The 17,556-nt window shown below is 45.1% G+C and overlaps 1 protein-coding gene across 1 annotated transcript in view; it reads right to left on the minus strand.

Annotated features, from left to right (window-relative positions):
• sh3rf1 (SH3 domain containing ring finger 1) overlaps positions 1 to 15,590 on the minus strand; it is a 36,422-nt gene extending 20,832 nt beyond the window's left edge. The window contains exons 1-2 of the mRNA XM_079267745.1: positions 15,352 to 15,590; positions 12,952 to 13,463 (exon numbers count right to left, since the gene is read on the minus strand). Coding sequence (XP_079123871.1) covers positions 12,952 to 13,335 — 384 coding nt within the window. The 5' untranslated portion in view covers positions 13,336 to 13,463; positions 15,352 to 15,590. The remainder of the gene's footprint in view (positions 1 to 12,951; positions 13,464 to 15,351) is intronic.
• Between the last annotated feature and the right edge of the window lie 1,966 nt (positions 15,591 to 17,556).

Genomic DNA, 17,556 nt, shown 5'->3' on the forward strand with positions numbered 1-17,556 from the left:
GAAAATGACTCTACTTCTCTCTTGATTTATTACCTCAGTAAACATTGTAAACATGAGTTTATGTCTCAATCTCTAGTTTCAAGTCTTCTTCAATACAGCATGATGTTCATTTAGTACATTATGGTCCATTTAGAGCAGGGGTGTCAAACTCATTTTCACTCTGGGGCCACATCAGCATCACGGTCGCCCTCAAAGGGCCGGTTGTAAATGTAAGACGGTGTAAATGTAACTACGGTACTCCTAACATAGTTAGTTTAGTTTCCCGGGATATCTGTGACTTCCACAACACGTACTTCCAGTTGTGTGATTTCTCCTCCGCCATTGTTTCCTGTTGCTGGTGCAAAATGCATTCTGGGATATTTGGCTGTCCCAAGTACAGACAAGTCACCTCCGATGCATCCCGGGTAAAATGGGCAGAGCGAGCCACATCCGGGCATTAGGGCCGTGCTTGGCTCGATGTGAACTTTGAATTGGAACAGTACTTGGGCTGAGACTGATGACGTTTCAGTACAGAGAAGTACGCATGTTGAGAAACTTGTTGGAAATCCTCTTTATGGGCTGTTGCATCTCCTGTCCACCTGTTGTGATAGTTTTAATGTCGGCACACAGACAACATGCCATCTCATCACTTCGACTTTCTATCTCATAATTTCGACCATGGGGATATTTTTATTTTCACATCTAACTTTAAATTTTTGTAAAAAAAAAAAAAAAAAAAATTATTATTTTTTTTTTTTTGCTGGCGGATTCGTGGGCCACATAAAATGACGTGGTGGGCCGGGTCCGGCCCGCGGGCCGTATGTTTGACACCCCTGATTTAGAGTCACACAGACCATAAAGCAGGGGATGCTTTAGGGCGGGGCTACTGTGATTGACAGCTCTCTACTACAGCGTTGTCCGGTCTGGGAGTTGTCTGTGTTTTTAAACACGAACAGAATGTTTTCACATTATGAATGTTTATTTTGGTCGACAAAATTTGTCTCCGTTCAGCGTTCGGGTTCCTTCTTTTGTCCCGGCTGGTTGCAAAACAAACAAAAACAAGATATCAACGGCCAAAAACCAAGATGGCGACGGCCGTCATGGCTCTTAGACACATCCTGTGGTTATACACTGAGGGAGCTTTTCCAACAATCATCTGGTTGTATTTAAACCACAGCGGGAAATATCGTAAATTAATGAAATTATTGGATTGACAGGCTTTGTGAATCAATGTGATAAATTAACTTAATTTGGCAGGTATCGATTTTACTGTCAGAAATAAATTAGACATCAACAATTGGGTAAATTATGAGCCAACGGCAATTTTTTGCCTGACAACTTTCCACTACGCCAGCACTCGAATTCAATACACGGATTCAACAAGCAGCAGAGATCCGAATCAATAAAATGTAAGAGCCCCCGGCGTAGTGGGAATCATTTATCTACTTGACTGCATTTGTCAGGAGGGAAAGAGGCAATAAACCATTCAGGCTTTCCAAGGGCTTTACCCTATTTACCCGACAAACCCTCTGTGCTTGTTTGTTTCTCTCACTACAGAGCAAATCAGACCCCGCACATTAGTCCACGGGCAAGAAAACACTCAGAGCCGTCTGGAGCCCAGATGGGAGCCTGGATGTGAGAAGAACAGGAAGTTTTCAAAAGCCCTCCAAGAAACTCTCCTACTGTTCCTCCCTAATGGGCCGGTGGAAGCGTCTCTCAGTTAACCCAATACTAACACACCAACGGTGCTCTCCAGTTGGGTTCATTGGGTCCAGAACAAGGGAAATATAATACATTGCTGCGTTTTAGTTCTGGTCCGGTTCCTAGTAGTCTCACTGACTCTTTAGACACGAACCAAAAGGAGGAAAGCTACACAGACTGATGGGTAACTTGTTGATTGGACGGTTTTTGGCGACTGTCATCCTGCTTCATCGAGACCCACGTGGGGAATCAGATGTACTTCTTAAAGTGAATTTAAAGAGCTGTACAGATGGCTGGTGGCAACGCTACGTACGGACGTGGGATTTTTGTCACACACTTGTTAATAGAGAAGAGCTTCCGACCTATTGATCTGGAACAACACCGCGACACCCCGAGTAGTTGAGCTTCAGAAATCCTGCTGAAGTCCTGTGGTCGGGGTGTTCGGTCCGCATCACATTTCGATTGACAACTTTAATACCAACCAGACAAACGGACCCGACTTTGTTTTATCTGAACCAAACAGGTTAGCTGTTTAGCACCCTAACAGAAGACAATGGTGTCTATTCTGCTGGGTGCCAGTTAAACACGATCTCCGGGCTAACGAGGCACTGACCCCAGCAATGTACAGCTTCACTGCCAGTGGCTGACCTTGGGGTGTAGCTTGGGGGCTCGTGGGTAATCTGGGTGCGAGCCGATGATCAAAGCCATGCTTCTTGGAGTCAGGATACATCAGGCTGCCATGTGCAGAAAGCAGGAACTGCATTGAGATTTCTGTCTCAAACCACCTAAAGACGTGGTGGTGGGGTCTGGAGAAACACTCACCACATGGACACACAATCAAGACATTTCTCAGCTGAGTGCACCGAGTAAGCTCCAGATTAGTGATCAGTAAAGAAAGCATTTCAGCAGGAAGAGTTTATGGATTCATGGCAACCCACTGTGGAGCTGTCACACATGCGGTTTTCATGAAGCTCTCGTGTGTATGTGTGTGTGTGTGTGTGTGTGTGTGTGTGTCGGCTCTACTGTAAGAAAATGCAACTGCATGAAACCACGAGCACATCTCTTTGTGCAGCCTCATGCGTACGGGGCTGGTTTCTTTTACCTGGCCGGCCTCAGACGAGTGGGGGGGCCAGTTCTGGGTGGCCCCGGGATCAACCCAGCCTTCGACTGAAAGAACAGAACTCTTAACTCTGTGCCAGATCATAGACCGGGCTTAACAACTGTTCTCACAGGAACCCACTCACATTTCAGAGCAGACAGAGAGAGCGAGGAAGCTCGATGCAAACTGGGAAGAAAGCGTAGAGAGAAACAGTGCGAGCTCAAAAAGCCTGAAAAGAAAGTGAGTCGGGGAGAAGCGCGGCCTCGATACGGTTCTGTGGACGGATGGACGTTGAGTCGGTGGCCCCGACGACAATCAGACGATAAACATAACAAATCATTCAAGAATCAAGAGTCCAACATGCTTTAGGGATCAGAAAATCAGTCCAACAAATGCAGAATGTACGCTGGCAAGACGAGTGCGTTTAGTTCGTAAACTCCCTCACTGGAGACGAGCTAACGTTGCATCCTGCAAGTGCAATGAAAAGGTGTTCATGCACTTCCAGAGGAATAGGCACATCACTAATCCATAGAATGTTTAGGTATCAAACATTATTTCAATCGGCAATGCCACCGTAAGCTCAAAGGTACAAAAAGGTATAAAGAGGTAAAGCAAGCACACCGTGCTGACCGGTAGAGACGCACCGATCCATCAGCTGATCACCACACGTCTGCACACAGTGGCAGCATCGTGATGCGTTCACAGGTAATCCTGAATGTTTTTTTGGGCGATGAACTTGAATAAATCCAGTAGTTTGAAGGAGATGTTTTCACAGCAACATAAAATAGATATTAGAGATGAATTATGAGCCGTTTAACTTTCTAACGCGAGCTCTAACCAGCTTATAATACATCAGCACAACTACTAACGCCAAGCGTTTATATTCAGACATTTATTTCCTGTTCATTTGAATTCATGCAAATAACTATGAATGACAATAAGTAAGTAAAATATAACCTGCTTTATTGATCCAGTGCTCTCCTGCTTCAGAAGCATTTACATTGAAAAATGAATATACCGTTACCGTCCTTTCTACAAAACTACACCGCGACACAGGTTCGAGGCCCTACGGTGTCACCCTCAGCGGCACCTTGATGTGTGAGGTATTTAATCACCTGGATCAGCACTGAGACAGGAGTCGCACAGAGGAAGTTCTCTTGTATCCAAGCTACAGAGGGATTAGTTCACAAATGTCACAGTATCTGTGTATCGAGTACCAGTCAATATGAGCTGAATACTAAGCGCTTCCTCACATTACTCTCTGCTGTGCTGGTGAAAGCGTGCACTGTCTGTGGCCTTTTTGTTCCTCTTAGTCATTCAGGGCGAGCCACCTGCTCCGCTCAGGCAGACTTCCATTTAAACGCAGAGAGCTGCAAGTCGAGGAGAAAATCAGACAAGGAACCGGTCAACCGGGTCGCTGAATCTCAAATCAAAACCTGCCACCTCCACTGCTGTGGTATCTTACAATCGCCCAGTGTTGCATGTCGGACTACAGCGGGCAACTGAAGAAGTATTTGCTTGCATTGGCTGGTATTTGCACGCCTCTACAGTGGACAAACAAAGCCAGGATACTGACGCAGTACCGGCTCAGGGCCGAGGCACAAACACTGCATCTGCACAGCTCCCACCGACCCTTTTTCACTTCCTTAAGAAAGTGCATTTGTCCATTCCGCCCTCGACTCGGCCTCAGATGTCACATGTAGCTCCTCGCTCTCCTTCATCTCCGGTGAAAACCGAAGACCCTTTTCACACATGTGGTCCATGGCCGAAGTGTTCAGGAACGTTGTCCTGCATGAGCTCACGTGTGTGAAAAGGCCCAAGATGGAAATGTTTGAGTGTAGTCCATGTGTGCAGAGTGAAATTCACGAGCGGCGGCTGAAAGTTAGGTTGACCCAGTAATTCACTGGAACCGTGCGTCAAGAGGTTAAAGTGAGGCATCGCGCTTTTGGAGCGAGAGCCTGAACTCACGCTACATCCACAAAAGTTTCAGAAACAATCTAGTCCATCCTGCCACGCCTGACATCAGGCATCACATGACCATTAATGTACACAGGGCACGCACCATGTACGGCTGATGAACACACGTCTCTCACTTGTTCCCTCACGGTTTCGTTGTTGTCTCTTTTCACTCGTAGCTCTGCTGTTGGACTGAAGAGCACACCTTTGTACCGTGGACAACAGAAACACAGGGGGGTTGGCTGACGTTTCAACTCACAGGTCCGTTTGTGGGTGTGCGCCGTTTAAATGGCTCTAAAATCAGCCTGTGAGTCATTAGAACACACAGAGCGCTGCTCGGTCTGTGGGTGTGGAAAGAACTGGGCTCAAAGTGCATTCAGGAGAAAGGTGTGATGGGATACGAGTGTGAGAGTAGGTCTCTAGTCAGTGCTCGTGGTGGGACCTGTGTGTGCAGACGGTGTATTATGGATGACCCCCCCCCCCGGTCTTTGTCAGCCCTCTCTTCCATTCAAGTCCACTTCAATAATTAATCACGCACCGTCAGCAAGAAGAGGAACCGAGACCACAGGCGCTCAAGATTCATGCCATTTTCTTCCACAATAATAAATACAGATGAATCATTTTGTAACCATCTGTATTGGAAAAGAGACATTTAAAAGAATACGAAATAAGACATTTATTCTGCCAAATATTGAAAAAAGTTTCCTGCTTTCTATGTTTTTTATATATATATATATATATATATATATATATATATATATATATATATATATATCCCTCTCTTTGGGTTTTGGATCATCTGACTTTGTGACTTTTTTTCCTGACGAAATTACGAATCAATTAGTTAAGAAGTAATTGGCAGAATAACCGATGTTGAAAATATTGGTGAGTTGCAGCTGGACATCTGGAATGATGAGACATTTACACAAGACATCGGGACAAGACATCTTGATAAAATGATTTTCTTCAAATAAAGAAACCTGCAATTCAGTCCGTTAAGTTGCATTTTGTTTAAACCCAAATGACCCGAGACAAACGACCACACATATAAACTTTAGCCATCTACAGAGTCTGTTGAGGAAGCCCAGGGTGATACTTATTACATAATCGCTTTGATTTGAAGTAGGAAAGCTTCCCATCCTCTGGACTACAGCGCTGCCTTCTCACAGCTGGGACAAAGATGTCACTCAGGGGACAAATGCAGATGAACTGAACCTCTGAACCTCGTGAGCAGACGCATCAAGAGCCGGTAATAACCCGGGGGTCAGAGGTCAAACAACTGAAAACGAAACTCCCAGCAGAAGAACCTCCTGCCTCTGCCTCAGGGATGGGAACTGAACACTTAGCCTGCCAGCAGTCAAACGGCCGTGGATGACCAATGCCAGCCCACCAATCACAACGCCAAGGTTTGGTGGACCACCCAGAATTTCACACATACCTTCGTTAACAAAACCCTACAGAGATCATGTGATCATCAGTTCACGTCATGGCTTTTTACGTCTCTCTCCTGTTCACCAGCAGCTCTGTGCTTTGAACACAAAGCAACAAACAAACAGTTCGTAGAGCTGGAGAGGAGATGATGTCAGAAGATCAGGAGGAGAAACATCATGAAGGACTTTGATATCAACAGGTTTCTGGTTATGAGCAAATATATTTTTTCGAGAAGCTGTTTGAAGGAATGAAAGAGGGAGGCCGAGTTCACACGGTGCAACATATTTTGATGCAAAGAAGCAAAACGCCGTTCCACTGTTCCACATGTTTCCGTGATAAAGGACATGTCGGGGCATCGAGCCATCAAACAGCAGAGAATGGCGTCGACGTGGGATTCACTAGAGGAATATTTCTTTATAAGCCACGTGAGCACAGGTTCTGATGAATATTGTCCGTTTCGGAATAAGGAATGTTTTCAGCATGTAAACGTGGTCGATGGCACTTTGGATGAGCGTGAAAAGATGTTTTCAACATGATACAGCTGCTCCAGCTGAGTCTGCTCTGGGTGCAGAGGACACGGCACTGCATGAACGACCGTCAACAGAACTCATACACATGACGGACACAGGAACCTCTTCCATCCTTTAAAATCCACCATCACACCAACGAGCAGCCGAAAGTCAGTAACACACGTAACATACGCGTTTCAGAACGGTTTACTGAAGAAGGTGAACATGAGCCGGAGGGTGGGACGAGACGAGACGAGACCGATGTGAAGAGGAGGAACACTGACCTGCAACTACTCACGGCATTCCACCCCCCCCCCCTCAGTCTGGGGTAAAGAGGTTAAAAGGAGACTGAGCAAAAACAAGTCACCTCCTTCCTTTTCGTGTCTGGAAAGTCTCGACAGAGACGTGCACACACCCTTAATCGCATGATTGGGTCTTTTGAACTTCCCCTCGGGTGTTATGTTCACCAACGCATGGAGGACGTGTTTCCCCCAGCGGACCACTGCTCCCCATGGACGTTTCCCAAAACACGGTGAGACCGGTAAGGAATGCAGAGACGGTGACGATAAGACCGCAGACGTGTTCAAGCTGCAGATTCCTCGTACTCTTCCCCCAAATGCATGATGGGACGGGCTCTGCTCCACTGCGAGTCCAGGATGGGGGCTCGTTATGTTCCGCTCACGAGTTGGTGGTGCGATAACCTCTCACTATCGACCCGCTCCCATGAGCTGATAACACAGCAGGGCTCCGGAGTGTGACCAACTATTTACACGTGCGATAAGATGACCGTCGACGAGCTGCATCGATACGTCTGCTGCCCGCGTACCATTTGTACACGGGCAGCAGGAGAATAAAGAAGTACGAGTATGAACTCCTCCGTAAGACTCTGCAGAGTCTGGAGCGCTGCACAGTCTGACACCATTCACTGAGAAGTATTGTTCATAACCTGCTGCTGAGGAACCGCACGAGTCAACAAGAAGCAAACGGACTCAAAGTGTATTAGATAACAGCCAGAGCTGCAGACACACGGGTAACTTCACGAAACTCTAATCTCATTCCACCTCGAACAGGCTCCAGCCAGGAGGGAGGAGGTACGTCCAGAAATATGGGAGGAAAAAAACAACACAGCTTGTGTCTCATGAGAGGAAAATTACAGGTCCACAATCCCTGACACGCACTTGCCCAGAGGCCGGTCACGGTTTACTGGTGGACCTCCGTGGGAAACAGAGGAGAGCGCGAGCGTGCTGAGAGCGGAATGAATGACCGGAGCCTCCTCTGGTGAGAAGGATTCCCAGTGGAAAGCAGTGAACGTCTGCGTTTGCCAGCATGTGGGCAGCGTGTGAGGGTGTCATGACGGGGTCAGCAACATGATGTCATCAAAGAGGGCCGGCGTGACTCATCGACCTCAGACTGAAGGGAGGTGCACAGGAATGTTACCGAGATACCTCAACATGAGGAACCCATAAACAGCATTCTTCTACTCTGGAGGAATAAATCAACTCCAACAGAGACGGGACAAGAACGCACCAAGTTACCGACATAACCGGGGAACGAAAACATAAAAGATCTTTGCAGTGTCTTGTGGGTAACATCAGGACAATCAATCTGCAGCAAATAGGACCAGAAAAAATTAAATAGATAATGAGAAGTAACGGCAGGTAGAGGGGGGGGGGGGCGTAAAAAAAAGAATAAAAGTGTTCCGAGTATAAAGATCTCATTACCAAACACGAGACAATGACCTAATTACATCCTCGAGAGCTGAGGGCACACACACACACACACACACACACACACACACACACACACACACACATGACGAAGATGGAAGCGATTATAAAAATAACAAACATCTCTATTTTGAGTCAACTGACAACCGAAGACATCCACAGAAAGCTCTCTCTAATTCTTCACCCCGGCCGATGTGACTCCTGAACCCTGACCTTTTTGACTCCCAGGCGGCTCCGGTGGCTCCACTCACCACCACCACGCGATCTCTTCTCAATCTGTGTGAACAAAATACTGTCATACGAGTCAACCAGGGCGAGAGAAGGGAGACAAAACATCATGTAAGCGGAGCAGCGCGGAGGTGAGTCATCGACCGCAGAGTGTCAGACAACTGGAGAGCGGGGGGGGGGGGACTAAACATGTCCCTTTTGGTCCCAACACCTCCGTGGGACGCAACCCCAAAAGCTGGTTCTAGTATAACCTAAGGTCAAAAGATATCGATTCTCCTGTCGGTACTTTCTTAGTTCCTGAGTGAGACGTCCTCGTCTCAAACGTCCTCCCTCCCTCCCTCTGTCTGTCTCTCTCTCTCTGTCTGTCTCTCTCTCTGTCTGTCTCTCTCTCTCTGTCTGTCTCTCTCTCTCTGTCTGTCTCTCTCTCTCTGTCTGTCTCTCTCTCTCTGTCTGTCTCTCTCTCTCTGTGTCTCTCTGTCTGTCTCTCTCTCTCTGTCTGTCTCTCTCTCTGTCTGTCTCTCTCTCTCTGTGTCTCTCTCTCTGTCTCCGGCTTTTTATACAACAATAACAAAGAAATGTGGATTATTTTCTTCATTAATTGTCTATTATTCTCACTAAATAATCAAAGAGAACCGATAAGAGTATCGATAAGTAACCGAACCCATGAGCAGTATCGATCAGAGTACTAGTACCGGTCAGAGTACTAGTACCGGTCAGAGTACTAGTACCGGTCAGAGTACTAGTACCGGTCAGAGTACTAGTACCGGTCAGAGTACGAGTACCGATCAGAGTACTAGTACCGATCAGAGTACTAGTACCGATCAGAGTACTAGTGCCGGTCAGAGTACTAGTACCGGTCAGAGTACGAGTACCGATCAGAGTACTAGTACCGATCAGAGTACTAGTATCGATCAGAGTACTAGTACGGATCAGAGTACTCGTACCGATCAGAGTACTAGTGCCGATCAGAGTACTAGTGCCGATCAGAGTACTAGTATCGATCAGAGTACTAGTACCGGTCAGAGTACTAGTACCGGTCAGAGTACTAGTACCGATCAGAGTACTAGTACCGGTCAGAGTACTAGTACCGATCAGAGTACTAGTACCGATCAGAGTACTAGATCAGAGTACTAGTACGGATCAGAGTACTAGTACCGGTCAGAGTACTAGTACCGATCAGAGTACTAGTACCGATCAGAGTACTAGTACCGGTCAGAGTACTAGTACCGATCAGAGTACTAGTACCGATCAGAGTACTAGTACCGGTCAGAGTACTAGTACCGATCAGAGTACTAGTACCGCTCAGAGTACTAGATCAGAGTACTAGTACGGATCAGAGTACTAGTACCGGTCAGAGTACTAGTACCGATCAGAGTACTAGTACCGATCAGAGTACTAGTACCGGTCAGAGTACTAGTACCGATCAGAGTACTAGATCAGAGTACTAGTACGGATCAGAGTACTAGTACCGGTCAGAGTACTAGTACCGGTCAGAGTACTCGTACCGATCAGAGTACTAGATCAGAGTACTAGTACGGATCAGAGTACTAGTACCGATCAGAGTACTAGATCAGAGTACTAGTACGGATCAGAGTACTAGTACCGATCAGAGTACTAGATCAGAGTACTAGTACCGATCAGAGTACTAGATCAGAGTACTAGTACCGGTCAGACTCTGAGACGAGGGAACAGGAAGTGTAAAAAGTGCTGAGTCATGCCTTGAGTGTGTTTAGGACTCACTCCTGAGGCGTTCTGCTGATGACAGGGAACCAGACGAGGCTGTGCAGGTGTAACGTTTTGTTTGAACATGAAAGGCAGAGATCAAAGCTGATTGCCCTGACCTGACCCCCCCCCCCCCCGGGTCACACCCTCAGCTCCTTCTTTCATTGCTCGTCGCCGTCTGTCCCCAGATTCTTTTTTTTGGTGAATCTCGCACAGCTTGTAAGCATCATAAACGTTTGTTTGCTGCAGAGATTATTTTCTGGAATAATCAAAAATCCAACGGACAGAATATCATCGTGCGACGCAAACTTCCTGGTTTGCCTCCAAAAATACGTCCTCACTGCAGCTCTGGCTGGAGATGCAAGGAAAAGGAATGAATGAACACACACACACACACACACACACACACACACACATACAGTGAGTGTGTGTGAGGATCATATGCCTGCCTATACACAGAGGTGAAATAACGTGCTCGTTTCGAGTGTCCACCTCTTTATCTCACACAAACGGGTTCTTTTTCCAGAACGGAGGGAAATTCCAGGACGAGCCTGAACCCTCTGAAGTGATGTTCTGAGGTAAAGGAGGCGGGCCCTCTGATCTCCGTACCTGCACGGTGAAGGCGGACACATTATCGGCGCTTTGACATTCCAGTGATTCTCCAGAAGACCTCGACACCTTTTCATCTACCTCATCCTCCCTCAGGTGGAAAGCAGAGGAGCTCCGAGGGGCCCGGAGGTTCCTCCACTTGGTTTTTAGAGCCTGGTTTTCCATTTCCAATCAACAAATACTCCACCCTGCTGTCAGCGGGTGGAGGACAGATTGATGTGTTTTCCTGTCATGTGGGTTTATAAGACACCACAGATACAGCTGCAGTGCTCAAACATTTCATTCAGTGAAAGAATTACCGGGTATTTCACCGCTCGGTCTGAAAACTAATGATTCAGCCTTCTCAAATAAAAGCGGCTGCAGGTAAATTCCCCTTCCTGAAGCAAAACTCAGGTCTGTCATCGTCCTCCAGCCAAAAGAAATCAACATAAATGAAGGATGTTTACTAAAGAGAACATCCTGCATGTCCTCCTCGTAGAGACGAGAGTAAAACAAGAAGAGCTTCTGGAGGAACATTACACTGACGCCACTGCACCACTGTGCACATCTTTGTCTTTTGTTAAAGTTCTGCACTGTTGTACTTTATGAGACAATACGTCCGTAACGTTTGTTCAAACACCAAAACATGAAACATTTTGCTCCCAAATATCACAAAGTAAGCTGAAGTGAGCCTTCATGTAGAGTTCCTTCATGCATTCTAACTCCACAGCAAACAGCCTCACACACGCGTGTGATTTGGACTTTCATGACGAATGCACAGCAGCACAGACATGCTGACTGAGTGTTGACTTTCCCAGAGAGGAGGGTAAACAACACAAAGGAAAAGAGGTTTTTGTTGGCGGTGAAGGTTCAGTAAAGGACGTTAAAGCGGCACGAACGCAACCGCGACGTGTTCCTGTTTCCACATCAACACTGAACTCTCCCCACGTTTCACTGAGCGCACAGGAGCTCTCTCTCTCTCTCTCTCTCTCTCTCTCTCTCTCTCTCTCTCTCTCTCGCTCTCTCTCTCTCTCTCTCTCTCTCTCTCTCTCTCTCTCTCCTCTCTCTCTCTCTCTCTCTCCTCTCTCCTCTCTCTCTCTCTCTCTCTCTCTCTCTCTCTCGCTCTCTCGCTCTCTCTCGCTCTCGCTCTCTCTCTCTCTCATAACCATGCTTTACAACTGCAGATTAAAACAGCCAGCCGTAGTCACACCCTGCATTTCTCACATCCACTCACCAGCAACACCACAGCAGGGATCTCAAGAGCAGCGCACATATTGTGCAACAACTGTGCAGCAACTAAGAGAGCAGAGAACCTTTCTGAGGCTTTTGCTTGGAGCATGAGCGGTTCACACTCGACGCTCTGATGAAGTGTGAGGAATCAACAAGACAACGAGTGTGACTCAGAGATATGAACACAGACTGAAGGTGTAAGCAGTAAAAGCCATAAACCAACCTCCACGAGAGAGGAGGGGTTATCATGAACTGTAATCTTATATCTCATATTTATAAACTACTTTGTTGCCTTTTTACAAACTCTGTAAAGAAACGAGTCAAGTATTAAATGCAATATAAACAAACTATGCTGTAATTCATTGGATTTGTCTGGTAAACATTGACTCAGATGTAGATGTTTAACACGTCTTGTTTGTAGATCATGAGCTGACCTTCTTTGTGTAATCCCCAGACATGTAAAGAGGTTCTTTTTGTCAGTTAACTATTCGTAGAAACTAAGCTTCAGAGGAGAAGCCCGGCTCACAGACACACAGAACCGTTTGTTTGGCTCCACCGTTAACGGCTCTCGCCCACTCGCCGTCAGCGCCGCCGGTCAGCTGGCTGGCTGTGGGATCACCATGATAACAGTTAATCCGCAGCAAAGATTAGAGAGAGCCAGTAATGCAACATTTTAATCCACACAGATTTTCTGTTTTGTTGCAGCTCGACCCAAACAACGGGTAAAACACAGACTCGTGCTCACCGACCCGTGTGCGGTCACAGCGAGTAGTATACTGACCCGCACAAGGGTGCTCTTAGCCTGAGCTCGCTGGGGCTGTGCTCCCGGGGTGCCCTGGTCTCTGGCTCCGCCGCCTTGCGCTCGGGCCACGGCTCCGGACGTCCCGTTGGTGGTGCAGACCCCCGGCCCGGGCCAGGCCCTCCGAGGCCTCTGCTTGATGCCGTCCAGCAGGCGCACGAGCAGGATGTTGCTGGGGAGTTCGTCCACGGCGCACTCCACCAACGTCCGGCACTCCGGGCAGCGCAGCTCTCCGCGAGAGCCCAGGATGCCTTGGAGGCACCGGCGGCAGAAGGTGTGCTGACAGGGGAGGACCTTCGCCGAGGCGTCCAGGCGCTCCAGACAAACGGGGCACTCGAGCAAATCCAGCAGCACCGACTCGTCCATTCTCTTGCTGCTCCGCCACTACTTCAGCAGAAGAGGCATGAGGCCGACACGGTTTGTGTTTGGAAGCAGGACCAGAACGCCGTCACGTCACTCCCATACCTCAGCTGTGGCCATGGCGTCTGCATCAGCTGTAAAACAGGGTCCAGACATGCACAGTCATCAGCTGTTAGTGTGCACACAAGAAATAGGTCATAGTAAGCCCGGGGTGGGCAGACTGTGGCCCGCTGCTCTTTAAAAAACTAAAACTAGGATATGGCTGGAGCATATTCATATTGATAAGTTTAGAGTTTGGCGATGTCGCCGTCGCCATCTTGGATTACGGCCGTCGGCATGTTTTTTTCACAACCAGTAAACAGGAAGTGACCATATCTGGACTGAGGAGGAGTGACGTAGAGACGCCGTATACGTCTCTGGTAGAGACCTGTCAATCAGCGTGTAGCCCCGCCCTAAAGCATCCCCTGCTTTATGGTCTGTGTGACTCTAAATGGACCATAATGTACTAAATGAACATCATGCTGTATTGAAGAAGACTTGAAACTAGAGATTGAGACATAAACTCATGTTTACAATGTTTACTGAGGTAATAAATCAAGAGAGAAGTAGAGTCATTTTCTATAGACTTCTATACAACCAGAGGAGTCGCCCCCTGGTGGACACTAGAGAGAATGCAGCTTTAACACACTTCTGCTTCACTTGATAGAACCGGAGGTTGCCGCCTAGTTTAAACACTTGATGTTGACACAATTTGGTGAAATTACCTCCGTCTTAGGCTACGTCCACACTGCTACATTTCTCGCTACACATGACTTTTGCTGCTGAAACAGCGATCAACACGATCATCTTCCTATTTAAAAGTGGCAATGTCCTGTATTAAGAGTTTTAAAGTATTAAATACATGTTAGGAGCAGCAGATACACAATTACTTTTTGTAATGTCAAACAGTTGACTTCATGTTCTGAGGCTCGTGTTGTGTTCTGCTCTAACACTGATTTCCTGCAGTGGAACTTCAATCCACATTATTTACTATCGTCAGCGTACGACACACATCACATATGGCTGAAATCTGTGCTTCATTCACTGAGCACAGGAAACATCACACCTCCAGCTGTCCACATTCAAAACCGCAGCGAAGTGATGAGCTGGCAAAAACAAAAAGCTGCCGTCATCAGAGTCTCGAATGAAGAGATTTGCAGAACAATGCAGCATAATATTATAACAATGCAGCATAATATTATAACAATGCAGCATAATATTATAACAATGCAGCATAATATTATAACAATGTTAACACAGTTATCCTACATTGTCTTGTTGACATCGTAGTATAAGAGTCTCCTGAATAAAGATACTACTTATATTAATGTTCTCACTTCTTTCATTGTTTCTGCATGCTTTGTAAAGGCTCAATATTGCATAACTTTGTATATTTAATCTTATATTCTGTGTTGAGGTTTACTGTGTAACATCTGCCTCTTGGCGCATTTACAGCAATGTTTTTATTAATGTGCACAGTCCCCTTTCAAACAAACCAATACATAAATCATCATCATCACCAGGATGAACAGCAGTGAGAGCCTGTGATTTGTCTTTGAAGAGGGAAACGTATCCAAGTCAACTCACTTTATCTGGTGATTAATAAATAATACTTCAAATCAGCCCGTTGTATTATGTCATAAAAATACATTTTAAAACATAAAAACTCAAATCTTGCTCGTGTGTACAGCTGTAAAATATGTCAATATTACGCAACACTTACCAGACTTAAAAACGTGTATTGATAACGCACGTGACGTTGTTTTTTAATGACAGTAGTACTCAGCTGATAGTGTTTTATAATATCGCGAGATATTAAAAACTAGCACATTAAAGAAACTTCGCTACTTTTTCATGTCGTCGCATTTTTAAGTAACAAAAAATGGAAGTTGTTTTTGTTACAGCGTTCACACTTTAAACAAATGTTTCTTTAACTTCTGAGAGAAGAAGTAAATGATTAAAGTGTTGAAGAAGAACTCTCACCTCTTCTTCACCAACACGACTCCTCCTCTTGTTGCCTTTTCTCTCTCGCGCAGAAGCTACACTGTAGCCACTTCTCTGTGTTCACAGCAGAAACACGAGCGACGCTCTCTCGTCACACGGTGTACATTGTACTACGTTGTAGTATAAATATACTTCTGTCAGATACTCGAGTAAAAGCAAACACGAAGACGAGACAACGGAACTCCGACCGCACCGAGCAGCAGCGCCATGCTGGCTGTTAGTCCGCTAACGTTACTTCTTCTTCTGGTCTGCTGGAGACGAGCGGGGGGGGGGGGGGGTCCTTCACGTGCTGTCCGGAAATGAGACAACTGTGAGGCATAATACAGACAACTGGTATACAAAAGTTATTTACAATGTCAGTAATTTTTTCTATAAGTGGTTCAATTTAAAAAGTTTGACGAAGACACACTGAATCTCTTAATATTATTGAATTCGTTTACTTATTTATGTTACTATTATTTTTATTGTTATAATGATAATAATAAGTAGTATTATTATTTGTATTATTATTATGTAGTTATTGAACTCACTTATAACTGTTATTATTAAAGTTTATTTCATTTAAAAGTGTGACGCATTTATAAAACATCCAAAGACACACTGAATTCCTACTTTTAATTGATTAGTGTATTTATGTTTTTACTTTATTATTGTTGTTAGTAATATTTTGTAGTTATTGAATTCACTTAATAAAAGTATTATTATTACCCTTTAGTTTCCTATTTATTATTAACATACCTGCTCTGCACATTCCTCTGACCACAATTATTAAGAATAGAAGAAGAAGAATAGAATAGAAATATACTTTATTCATCCCCAAGTGGAAATTTGTCTGTGGCAGCAGCAAACAGGGTTACACAATACAATTGAAATATTAAGTATGGAAAATGCACAATATATACAATATAATAAAATAACAGAGCAGGACCTATTACATTTAAGAAAATAAAGTAATACAAATGCACAGTATATACACTAAATAGAATCGTATTAAATGAACTAAGTAGGAAAAAATAAACAAAACAGTAGTGCACAAGATCACCAACCGCAGCAACAACAGTGCAGCAGTGTTACAGTCTGGTGATATATTACAGAGTCTAATGGCAGAGGGCAGGAATGTTTTCCTGTATCGGTATTAATATACGAATATATGAGACACTTTCATACATGCACACAAATTCGCTCTCAAACTAAAAAGATCTGTAGCCTGTCATGTTCAGATCATAACGTCTAACTTGTCTTCTTTTTGTATGATGTCACACTCATAAACACTAAAACGCTGCGCGAGGCTGACTTTACACGGTGAAACTTGTTGCATGAAAGTTAATTTCATATGATAAACAACTTCACTAAAAAGATTCAAGTGTCATTGTAACTACGTTTAAATGTTTGTATCTTATTTTGCATCGTTTTCTCGCTGGATAATATAAATGCTGACGTTTTGTGTCACTTTTTACTACTTTGTTTTCATAAAGGAAGAGCTCTCTCGTCCATTATTCTTATTGATAAGCTGGAGGAAACAACCATTCCTCCTTATGAAAACTAACAGCTTCTACAACAATACATAATCACTCATATTTCATTATTCCCCTCAAAAAGTAGTCTGAAGCCAAATCCTAGCGGAATTCTACAGCAGTGGTCCTCAGTGCTGTAATTTCCGAGGCGCACCAGAAGGCATCTTCAGGGGTTGTCAAACGGGCGTCTGTAGCGATGTCAAAAAAAAAGAAAAAAAGCATATTTCTCTCACGCGGAGTGGAAAATACCGTTCATGTCGTTATTCACCCTCACGGAGAAGTTGTGTTATGAACTGAACGCCGATTATTCTTTCTGTAGTAGAAACATAAAACTTAATTTATCTCATAAAACATGGATGTTTTCTAATTGTTGCATTTCAGATCAGAAGCCGGTTCATCGTCAAGTAGATTGATTTGTATCGGTGCAAAGAAAGAACTTAGTAAAAGAAAAATGTAATTAAAAATAAAAGAAAATGGAAAAGCATAAATATAGAATAAAACATGACAATAAAAATATCTATTTCTGCATATTTCTGGTTCTTTAACCCTCAGAAGAACACCTGGTCTACGTCTCTCAGATGTTCTCTTATTTTCACAACAGAACGTCGCTCCACGCGCAGCAGGAGCAGAGACATCTGGTGGTCACGAGCAGCAGGAGCAGAGACATCTG

The sequence above is a fragment of the Melanostigma gelatinosum genome (assembly GCF_949748355.1).
Source record: "Melanostigma gelatinosum genome assembly, chromosome: 4".
Classification (NCBI taxonomy): domain Eukaryota; kingdom Metazoa; phylum Chordata; class Actinopteri; order Perciformes; family Zoarcidae; genus Melanostigma; species Melanostigma gelatinosum.